General features: G+C 45.6%; 2 protein-coding genes across 2 annotated transcripts; one reads left to right on the top strand and one right to left on the bottom strand.

The window, feature by feature from the left end:
- The first annotated feature begins 1,390 nt into the window (after window positions 1-1,390).
- On the top strand, window positions 1,391-5,292 carry LOC123072759 (proteinaceous RNase P 2). The gene is made up of 6 exons (XM_044496395.1): window positions 1,391-2,473; window positions 3,744-3,845; window positions 3,943-4,118; window positions 4,355-4,478; window positions 4,564-4,632; window positions 4,748-5,292. The coding sequence occupies exons 1-6, from the start codon at window positions 1,406-1,408 to the stop codon at window positions 4,979-4,981; spliced, it is 1,773 nt and encodes a 590-aa protein (XP_044352330.1). The 5' UTR covers window positions 1,391-1,405; the 3' UTR covers window positions 4,982-5,292.
- Window positions 5,293-5,570: 278 nt separating this feature from the next.
- Window positions 5,571-9,617, bottom strand: LOC123072760 (probable aspartyl aminopeptidase). The gene is made up of 9 exons (XM_044496396.1): window positions 9,307-9,617; window positions 8,922-9,057; window positions 8,182-8,454; window positions 7,535-7,682; window positions 7,184-7,423; window positions 6,720-6,852; window positions 6,447-6,628; window positions 6,157-6,269; window positions 5,571-5,850 (listed from the first exon to the last, which is right to left on the bottom strand). The coding sequence occupies exons 1-9, from the start codon at window positions 9,527-9,529 to the stop codon at window positions 5,742-5,744; spliced, it is 1,557 nt and encodes a 518-aa protein (XP_044352331.1). The 5' UTR covers window positions 9,530-9,617; the 3' UTR covers window positions 5,571-5,741.
- Window positions 9,618-9,838: the final 221 nt, after the last annotated feature.

Below are 9,838 nucleotides of genomic sequence, written 5' to 3'. Positions count from 1 at the left end.
GGCGATAAGGGGGGGGGGGGGGTAGAGTTTGAAAATTGCCCTTTAGTCCCGTTTTTTGTCTCCAACCGGAACTAATGGGCCAACCTGTAGTCCCGGTTTGTGTCACAAACCGGGACTAAAAGGGCTCGTGGGGCCTCGGCCTGACGCCAGCCTGCCACCACCACTTTAGTCCCGGTTTCTGATACAAACCGGGACTATAGGTCAGAAATGAACCGGCACTAATGCATAGCCGTTCGAACTGGCACTAATGATCACATTAGTGCCGGTTCATTTACAAACCGGGACTAAAGGGCTGAACATTAGGCCCCTTTTCTACTAGTGAACAGTAGTGGGTAGAACCATGAAAACTTCCATTTGAAGAAACACCTAGTTCTTCTATTATTTTTCTCTTTCTGCTTTTCTAGGCATATTCTGAGTGGACAAGTCTATATTTGTTAATTTGTAGGTCAAGCTTCACTCAATGTCATTGTTTTTCCATGGTTTTTACTTACCCGTGATGGGGTTTGTACAACTGACCCACCTGAATGTCAACTATGTACGATGAGTACAACATTAAAATGAAGTCCTTTGGGTCAATTCGTGTATAGACAAGGTAGTTAATTCTCGCCCAACTTGATCATAAGAGGTTCACCAGCACCGGCAATACGGTGCACATACCGATCGTACTATCTTGGGCAAGAACTCGCAATTCAAGGAGGAGAAGAAGGACGAGGACGACGGCGACCTCGCCGCATTTTCCGGCCTGTAGTCGCGGCCCTATTTTGTTTTTTTAAGTATTTTATTTATGTAAGAAACTATTTCAATTCGCCGGAATAATATAAATGTTTTGCCGAATATTTGTCCAGCTCGCTGAATTTTAGATTCAAAACAATTTAAAACATCCGCCTGGGGCCGACCCTGGGCCTTCGGTTGGGAACCAGATCGCCCCTAGGCCGACTTTTAGCGCCGGTTCGTCCCCGAGATGCTCTTATCTTAAAGTAAAACAAGCCAACATTTGAATTAGCAGCTTAAAGTAAAACAAGTCAACATTTGAATTAGCAGCTTGAACTAGATTAAGTTTATGCATGAGAAAAACTAAAGCCCCAACCCCAAAAAAAAAGGTGGTGCCACAGGAGTGTAAGCCCCGTTCTGTTAATCCATTTGGAACAAGTGAATAACTGTGAGATTAGCCAATTGACCCAGAGCCGGCCCCCTGTGATTAGGGCTCCACACTCGTCTCAGCCCCCCGCCGAGGCAGGGAGGGCCGGCTCATGGGCCGTCCACGTCTCCGTGGGCGCATCGCTGCGCATGGGGCCCGGGGACTTTCCAGGGCTTGTTAGGCCCGCTCACTTCATCCTGTGGCTAGTGCTCCCAGTCGAGCCATCTCCGCCTTATAAACCGCCTCGAACTCCCCTCGGCTAGCGGTATGGGACTAATCTCAGCGACCGGCACCAGCGCCCTCCTGCCAAGAGTATATGGGCCATGGCCGCTCAGCGGCTCCAAGTCCAAACCCTCGCTGCCAGTTAGGGTTTCTCTCCAGCCGCCCATGGCCACCGCCGCCGGCGACGGGACCCGCCGTAAGCGCGGCCGGGGCGGGAAGGGCCCCAACTCCGACCTCTCCCGCACCCTCACCGACTGCACCCGCCGCGGGGACGCCGCGGCCGCCATGGCCGCCTTCGACGCCGCCGTCTCCGGCCCGGACGCGGCGCCCGACCTCCGCCTCGCCGCGCACCAGTACAACCAGCTCCTCCACCTGCTCGCCTCCGCGGACCGCGCCGCGTTCCCGGCCCACCCGGCCGCCGCCGCGCGCCGCGTGTTCGCCCACATGCTCGGGGTCGGGGCGCCCCCCTCCGAGGCCACCATCACCTCGCTCGCCCGCGTCGTCGCCGCCGCGGACGACGCCGAGGGCGCCGACGAGGCCTTCGGGCTCGTCTCCACCATGCGGGAGAAGTACGGCCTCGCGCCGCGCCTCCGGTCCTACAGCCCCGTGCTCGCCGCGTTCTGGCGCGCCGGGGAGGCTGGCAAGGCGTACGAGGTCGAGGCCCACATGGCGGCCTCCGCTGTATCGCCGGAGGAGCCTGAGCTCACCGCGCTCCTTGAGGTCAGCGCCAAGGCGGGGAACGCAGACAAGGTGTATGAGTATATGCACAAGCTGCGGCGAGCCGTGGGCTGTGTTAAAGAGGAGACCACAGAGGTGTTGGAGGCATGGTTTCGGAGCGAGAAGGCGGCGACGGCTGGTAAGGCTGAGTGGGATGTGTGTCAGGTGAAGGACGCCATTGTGGCGAACGGCGGTGGGTGCCACCAGCTGGGGTGGCTTCGGACCGGACCGTGGACGGTGCAGCGGGTGAGAGTTGGGGCAGAAGGCGAGTGCGGCGGATGCAGATGCCGCCTAGCTTCTGTTGATATCAACATGGAGGATACACAGAAGTTTGCTGACTCTATTTCTGGGTTGGCCCTTGAGAGGGAGACCAAAGCAAATTTCAGCCAATTTAAGGTGCATATATACTGTCCCTTGGGTTTGACTCCCTAGCTAACTTGGAGCATTGCACGTTTTGTTAAATGTGGTTAGTTTCTGTAGTTTACTGGCAGTTGTGATAGGCAGAGCAGATATGTGCTTGATTTTATTTCAATTAGTAGCTGACTAGCTGTCATCATGTGATTTACAAAGAATTTATTTGGGAAAACTAGACTTGTGGTGATATACCGTAGCCAAATTCAATATGTGTATATGATAAGCTTATTCGTTATGTTAACTATCGCCCCTGTTTATAGAACTATGGTTGTGTTAACAATTTGAGTCATCCTTCAAGACCTTGTGGTTGAATGCCATGTCTGCACAATAACTGCTTACTGAAGTAACTGGTCCTTAAGATGTACCGGTTAGGGGAATCCATTATTTTTTATATTATTAAATCATGACATTCTCCTGGAGATAGTGCGCCTCCCTGTTTTGTGCAGATGACTGCCTGGGGTGATATACTGTGGCCAAATTGAATGGGCTTATATGATTAGCTTCTTCATCTAAATTTTCAGTTTGGTCTGTGGAAATTGAACTACTGTAGTGTCAACACACTTGAGTCATACCTAAAACCTTGTGGTTGGTTGCCATGCCTGCGTAATACCTGCTTGCTCAAGTAACTGGTCCTAAAGCTGTAGTTAGTGAAATTCATAATGATTTCATATAACTAAAGCATGACAGTCACTAGTCTAGAAACTGAAGCCAGCTAACGAAAAACGCCAACCAAATTTACATAAATTATGATAGACAGAGCACATATGCGCTTGGTTTTATTTCCGCTAGTAGCTGACATTGTGTGATTACTAGGAATTAATTTGTGAAAACTATACCTGAAGAAAGTGCGCTGCCCTGTTTTGTGTAGACAACTACTTCTGGCTCACTGTAGCCAAATTAAGTAGGGTTGTAAACTAAGTTTCTTCGTTGATTCGTTTATAGTAACTGAATTGCAGTTGTGTTAAAACATTTTTGTCACCCTTAAAGGCTTTGTGTTTGGTTGCCCGACTGCGCAATAATTGCTTGCTCAAGAAACTGGTCCTAACCCAGAGTTAGGGGAATCCACAATTCTCATATAACTAAAGCATGACATTCACCTGTCTAGGAACTAAGGTAGCAAGGAAAGATGACAATCAAATTATGTTTCATATACTGTATTGATTTGTCTGTTGCTTTTATTTGGAGAAATACATGTTTATAAAGTTCAGAACATAGTTTTTCCATTTACAAGCTGAAATTTTGACTTCTGTAGGAGTGGCTGGAAGCACATAAAGAATACGAAGCTATAGTGGATGGTGCAAATATTGCACTTTATCAACAAAATTTTGCTGAGGGCGGTTTCAGCTTGGTTCAGGTCTGTGCGTCATCCTACACTGAATTCTGACATGCTGTCACCACTGAAGTAATTTGTACTAATCCATGTTCCATTTGTCATGCTTAATATAGAGCAGCTGGATGCTGTTGTAACAGAGCTACGAGATAGATATAGTGGGAAATGGCCACTTGTTATACTACATAATAAGCGCATCGCTAAGCTTATGGAAACTGCATCCAATAGGCATCTTATTGAAACTTGGAGAGCAAATGGAGCATTATACACATCGCCAAGTGGGTCAAATGATGACTGGTAATGTTCCCCACTTTCTAGCCGCGGATATTCTTGCACTTCTTGTTTCACATTGGTAGTATGCTTCAGATATTAATCTAAGTTCAAGTTCGCCTTATTCTGAGCTCGAAGTGCATCTCTTACTCTGAACTGCATGTATTGACTAATATGTGAAATTAGATTGTTGTTGATTCTCAGCATCTTATCAACTGTTACGTTTCCTGGGTTTGCTAAATATATGTGATATAACTTTGCAGGTATTGGCTATATGCAGCAATTGGATTGAACTGTTTGCTCGTGACTAACGATGAAATGAGAGATCACATATTTGAGCTCCTAGGATCATCGTCCTTCTTCTACAAGTGGAAGCAAAGACATCGGGTGTGCACTGCAAATCTTATGAATCATATGACCCACTCCTATTCCTATTTATTTTGTTAATGTGCAAATATAATTGCAATTGCAGGTCAAGTACACTTTTAATAAAGGGAAGGCGGTGCTTGTTCTGCCACCCCCCTATTCTTCGGAGATTCAAGTAAGTAACCAAGTCAGGTTTTTCTAGAGCTTACTATCATCGCAGGAATCCGGGACAGGATCCTGGCATGTGCCGATGTTGCAACGTGCTGTTACTGATGTTATCTTCATTGCAGGAATCCGAGACAGGATCTTGGCACGTGCCAATAGAGGAGAAATCTGGTGACGAGAGAGCTAGGACCTGGCTTTGTATTGGCAGGACAGATCTCGCCAAACCACCCCGTGAACCTCCGGTGGCCAACGGAGTTGCCCAGGATTTATCTCCATCTGAGGCATCTAACGGAGCTGGGCAGAGGCAACCTGAAGAACTGGCTGCACCGGTAACTGGCAAAAGAAAGGATAGAGATTGATGCCGCTGCCATTTGCAGGCAACTGAAGCATGCCGTATTTCTGCAACGCGTTTGGTTCTGCGTCCGCTTTAGTAGTCCAGGAACAGGGATGTGGTGTTAGCGACATCCCTGACAGCCTGTTTGTGTTTTACAAGCATTTGTAAAGCACACCTGACTTGTGTGCAGCTGTGCACCAATTTGGTTCAGTTTTCATCGAGTTTGTTTTTTTGGGCAAAAGAACTGCATTGTTTCAAAGGATAGTGTTATCATCCATGATCACATTGTACAACAGTGGGAGGTTAAACTGGTTATACCATTTGTTTTCCGTGCTATGTTTTTCCTTGGCAATGATAGTGTGAATAACTGAACAAGAGCGGCCATCGTTGAGTGTTACTCCCTCCGTCCGGAAATACTTGTCATTGAAATAGATGTATCTAGATGTATTTTAGTTCTAGATACATCCATTTTGATGACAAGTATTTTTGGACGGAGGAAGTAAGTTTCAGAAAAGCTATTAGAATGTCCATTTTGATGCAATGTATTTTTAGGTTACAGCTCTTAACTTGAGCGTGGTGATGGCAATTGGAAATTTAACGTTACCTGTGATCAGTAACAAGGAGAAACAATTAGCTTCAGAAATTTAAGGTACAAAGCCAGTGCTCTTGTCTTAAACCAGATTGGATATACAACAAAAACTGATACCATGATCAAGATATTATTCAGAGGCCGAGATGAATATCCATATACATTATTAAGAGACTGCACATTAAGATGCCAAGAGCTAAAAGTCTACATTCAGTTTCTGGTCAATGTCCGAGAACATCTCGAAGAAAGCTTTGAAGTGCTTGTATGTGGTGTCTATGTCTTCTTTGCCACACATTTCCCGAACGCTGCAAATCAATGCAATGGTGGTCAAATACTTGTAATGCAACACATGATTGTAGGAAGAACAATTATGAGGATGGATATAAATCGAAGCATATTATCCATGAGATATGATTGCCATTTGTCTACCATTTGCAATATCTCGGTAAGTCATTGTGTATGTGAAAAATTGAAAACAGAAGTCATATTAACTCATCTTTTCCAATTTTAAAAATTAAAAGGCTAGGTCTGGAAGCACTTTGTACATCACATTACATGTTGAATCAGTGTGCGATAACCAAAAGGTGCAAAGAAGAGAAAGCTGAGCATACCTGTGCATGGAAAGCTGAGGAATACCACAATCAACAGTCCGTATGCCAACACCGGAAGCAAGTATGGGACCGATAGTTGAGCCACAACCCATATCATTCCTTACAACAAATTCCTGTAGGGTATTCATTGCATCAGTACCATTTCTCAAACTCACTCACGTACTCGAAAGACAACAAATTTATATCTCATAGTTAAATAAAGAGTAAGCAAATGGGTTGTCATTAGCTTCACTAAGCCACCAGAAGGAATGTTCTAACTGTTCTTTAAAAGCAAAGAAGTCGAAAAATACCTGGACGGGAAGGTTATGAATTCGAGCTATTTCTTTGAAGAGAAAAGCTGTTACAGCACTTGTGGCATAACGTTGGTTAGCATTATGCTTGATAACAAGTCCGTTTTGTAGTTCAGGTCTGTGGTACTCTTCATGCTTGTCTGGATAGTTTGGGTGCAGGGCATGAGCCATATCCGCGGAAACTGAAAGGGAGAACACAGTTCAATCAAAGAGACTAGTCACAGACTATATATATCCAACAAACAGTAATATAGTTATATACATAAATCTTACCAAGGAAAGAAGAAGTTAGTGCACGCTCTAAAGCCCCCTCCCCCATGGACTGATGCATCAAGGAGTCAACAATTCGTCTCATGGCCTGGAATATGGTTGGTGCACCTGCCCCTTGCATTGAATTTGAACCAACCTGAACAGTGTCATGTTATAACACGAGGAAGAGGAAGCCGGGCACAGAAACAAACAAGGGTTCCCTAGAAGATAGTTCTAATATAAAAATCCTTTGTGCAAATGTTTTGAATAACTACATCATTAAAAAGTAAAAACTGCTCTTGGTCCAACAATCAGCGATAATTCGTGTGAACATGAGCAACTACTGAGCTATAACTTTATCAGTGATATTTCTCATTCGCAACCGAATTAAGCATAAAGCCATCAAAACAGGCTCCAAGCGAGTATTAGGAATCTAGGATATGCATACATATACTTTTACCAATCAGAGCAGGGCTCGGTTCAAATACCTCTTCATTATCAAACAACGCAATCATTCTTATACCCTTCTCGTTGGATAACTCTTCTGGTATCTTGGAAGAGTCCATGAGGGATTTCAGCGCACAATAACATGAAGCAAGATTATCCAATCTACCAGAATAAATGAACTCGTTCTTGCCTCCACCAAGGCAGCTAGGTTGGGTATCACACACGTTCAACTCCATACCAATAATTTCATCCGATCCACAACCAATTTCTTCTGAAAGAACCTGTGGATCAGCAAGTTGGCTATAAGTGCAATTTGAAGCCAGCTTAGCAATCTAAAACTGAACTCTTGCTTCAATGATGGGCAAAAGAAAAAGGATAGAGTGTGGAATTACTTGCAATAGTAGTGGATGATGAACAGTCCTTGTGGAACTTGAACCTTTTTTGTCATCAGAACTGACAGTGGTTTCTTCACATTTTGTTGCAAGAAGTGGAGCCAGATGACTCTCTAGATTAGGCTTGAATCCTTCAGAATTCACTGTGCTAAAAGGAAAATAACTCAGTCAGCTACACATGGAAGGGCCAAATAAAATTACAGTTAAACAGGATATCAACAGGAACAAGCTACTAGATGCTTGGCAGCAAGCTCAATGAATTTGAAATGATGTTACCGAGATAAGCTTTCAACAACTGAGATGTAGATAAATAGTGGATTATGGGTAAAATGAAAGAATGTTACAATGGATAAATCCTGTTAAACGGGATATCAACAGTCTACTGAATGCATTGGAAGAATGTTACTGGGATAGGTCTCAAATACCATGATATGGACAATTTTTGTATTACAGAAATAAGCAATCGTTAAACTATGGAAGGGCCACAGAGGACAAATGAGGGAAGAAACTACAAGAGAACATGATACTGTAAGAGATGTATAAAACTCTATTGCTAGCAAGAGGGTAGAAACTACATGATAGATTGCATTTTAGCTCTCAGAGGACAAATGAAATAGAATAGTGATAAAAAGGGCATGAGAAATAACCGGTCAAGATGTATAGCCAGTGTCGGTACGCGAATGAGTGGTCTGTTCACTTTGACAAGCTTATGCTTAAATGAACCATCTGGAGCCTTGAGGATGACTCGCCCGGCCAAAGTTAGATCTCTATCAAACCATGTGTGCCACAACCCACCTCCATATGTCTGCACACCTACCATTTGATGGCCAGATTTGAAGGAAGCAGACCTTGGCTTCAGCTTGAGGCATGGACTATCAGTGTGGGCTGCAATTATATTGAAACCATTACCAACTCTGTACCTGCAGAACAGAACAAAGGCATTTGCATGTCTTTCAGATTAAATATGCACTTGTAGTTTGGCAATCACAAAATTTTGATTTGAAATAATGTTTTTGGTACTGAGCATTTATTGTTAGTTCGGAACTTGTTTTATTTGTGCCTCTCATTTAATAGCATGATGCCATGGGATATCACCCAGTTACCCAGAGCTTTTGCAAATCTTCAAAACAATGAGGAATACAGGCATGGGAAACTGGGAACACCCAAATTTTGATGCTACTGAGGTCCCTTCATATATTATAGGTATCTAAATCAGCAAAATATCATGGTCACACTTTTTGCTACATTATAACTTTCTTTGAGCGGCTTTAAAGCACCAGAATTAAAGGCTTGAGCTATATGATTCGTTAAATGGTTCAAGTAATAACACAAATGCAGTGTCGGTATGGAGAAGCGGAGGAGCTCTTCAAAGTTCAAACAAACTCACTTTTGCCCGACTGCAAAGGCGACCAGGCAGGACATGTTGCGAGTGAAGAAGTAGCGGCCACCGGGCTGCAGGTCCCAGTCGCCGTTCTCGCTGAGCAGCTCGAACCCTGCCGCGAGCAGCTGCCTCTTGGCCTCGGCTGAAACAATGGCCAACACAAACAAACAGGACGGAGTAAGCACTTGAATTCGCACCAACAATTGCCTAAATGCCAGGGCCCATGGTGCGCCGAATTCGCAATAAAATGTAGCAGCATTCGGTGGTAAGGCCGGAGAGCTCCCGGTGAGGAATAGGACCGAACAGGTTGAGGGCCTCGCGCACGCGGAGCGGAGAGGGGACGCCTGGCGTGGCGTGGCGTGGGTTATAAAGCAGAAGCTGAATCACTCACCGGTGGCGTGGAACTGCGTCCACGACTCGTTGAGGTAGTCGAGCAGGCCGCCGACGATGGAGGGCGAGGAGGGGGAGGAGGGGGAGGCGGGGTGGTTGGAGCAGAGGAGGCGGGAGGCGGGTGCAGCGGGCCTGGTGGTTGGGAGGGCGCGGCGCCAGGGGGAGGAGAAGGCGGCGAGCGGAGCAGGCGGCGGCCGGAGGAGGTGGAGGCGGAGCAGCGCCATCGGCGGCGTGGTATGGAGGAGGACGACGCGATGGATGAAGCGCAAGCCGCACTGTAGCTCCGTCCAGCGGTCCAGGAATCCAGCCACGTGCCTTAGACTAGCCACAATGCATAGTAACATACACATATCCCTAGACTATACTACTACCTTCATAGTGGGTAGTAACATAAATGTGGTAACATGCAACATTTTATTTATTTATTAGGTTATAAACTCATATTGCATTGGGACATGTGATGTTACAGTAACTAGCTAAGTTAGTGCAACTACCTCTCTCCTCATTAACTCATTGCCACATAAGCAAATTTG

Source organism: Triticum aestivum, chromosome 3B (assembly GCF_018294505.1).
Source record: "Triticum aestivum cultivar Chinese Spring chromosome 3B, IWGSC CS RefSeq v2.1, whole genome shotgun sequence".
NCBI classification, from domain to species: Eukaryota; Viridiplantae; Streptophyta; class Magnoliopsida; order Poales; family Poaceae; genus Triticum; species Triticum aestivum.
Note: the sequence above shows the minus strand (reverse complement) of the source record. Positions and strands in the feature narration are given on the sequence as shown.

What these genes read in the sequence shown, in the direction of transcription:
- LOC123072759 (XM_044496395.1), top strand. Translation starts at nt 1,406, where the DNA reads ATGGGACTAATCTCAGCGACCGGCACCAGCGCCCTCCTGCCAAGAGTA. An exon ending in CAAATTTCAGCCAATTTAAG is followed by an intron (nt 2,474 to 3,743) that starts GTGCATATATAC and finishes TGACTTCTGTAG; the next exon opens with GAGTGGCTGGAAGCACATAA. An exon ending in CCTATTCTTCGGAGATTCAA is followed by an intron (nt 4,633 to 4,747) that starts GTAAGTAACCAA and finishes TCTTCATTGCAG; the next exon opens with GAATCCGAGACAGGATCTTG.
- LOC123072760 (XM_044496396.1), bottom strand. Translation starts at nt 9,529, where the DNA reads ATGGCGCTGCTCCGCCTCCACCTCCTCCGGCCGCCGCCTGCTCCGCTC. An exon ending in ATCATCCACTACTATTGCAA is followed by an intron (nt 7,424 to 7,534) that starts GTAATTCCACAC and finishes GCTGATCCACAG; the next exon opens with GTTCTTTCAGAAGAAATTGG. An exon ending in CGTTGTTTGATAATGAAGAG is followed by an intron (nt 6,853 to 7,183) that starts GTATTTGAACCG and finishes GACACTGTTCAG; the next exon opens with GTTGGTTCAAATTCAATGCA.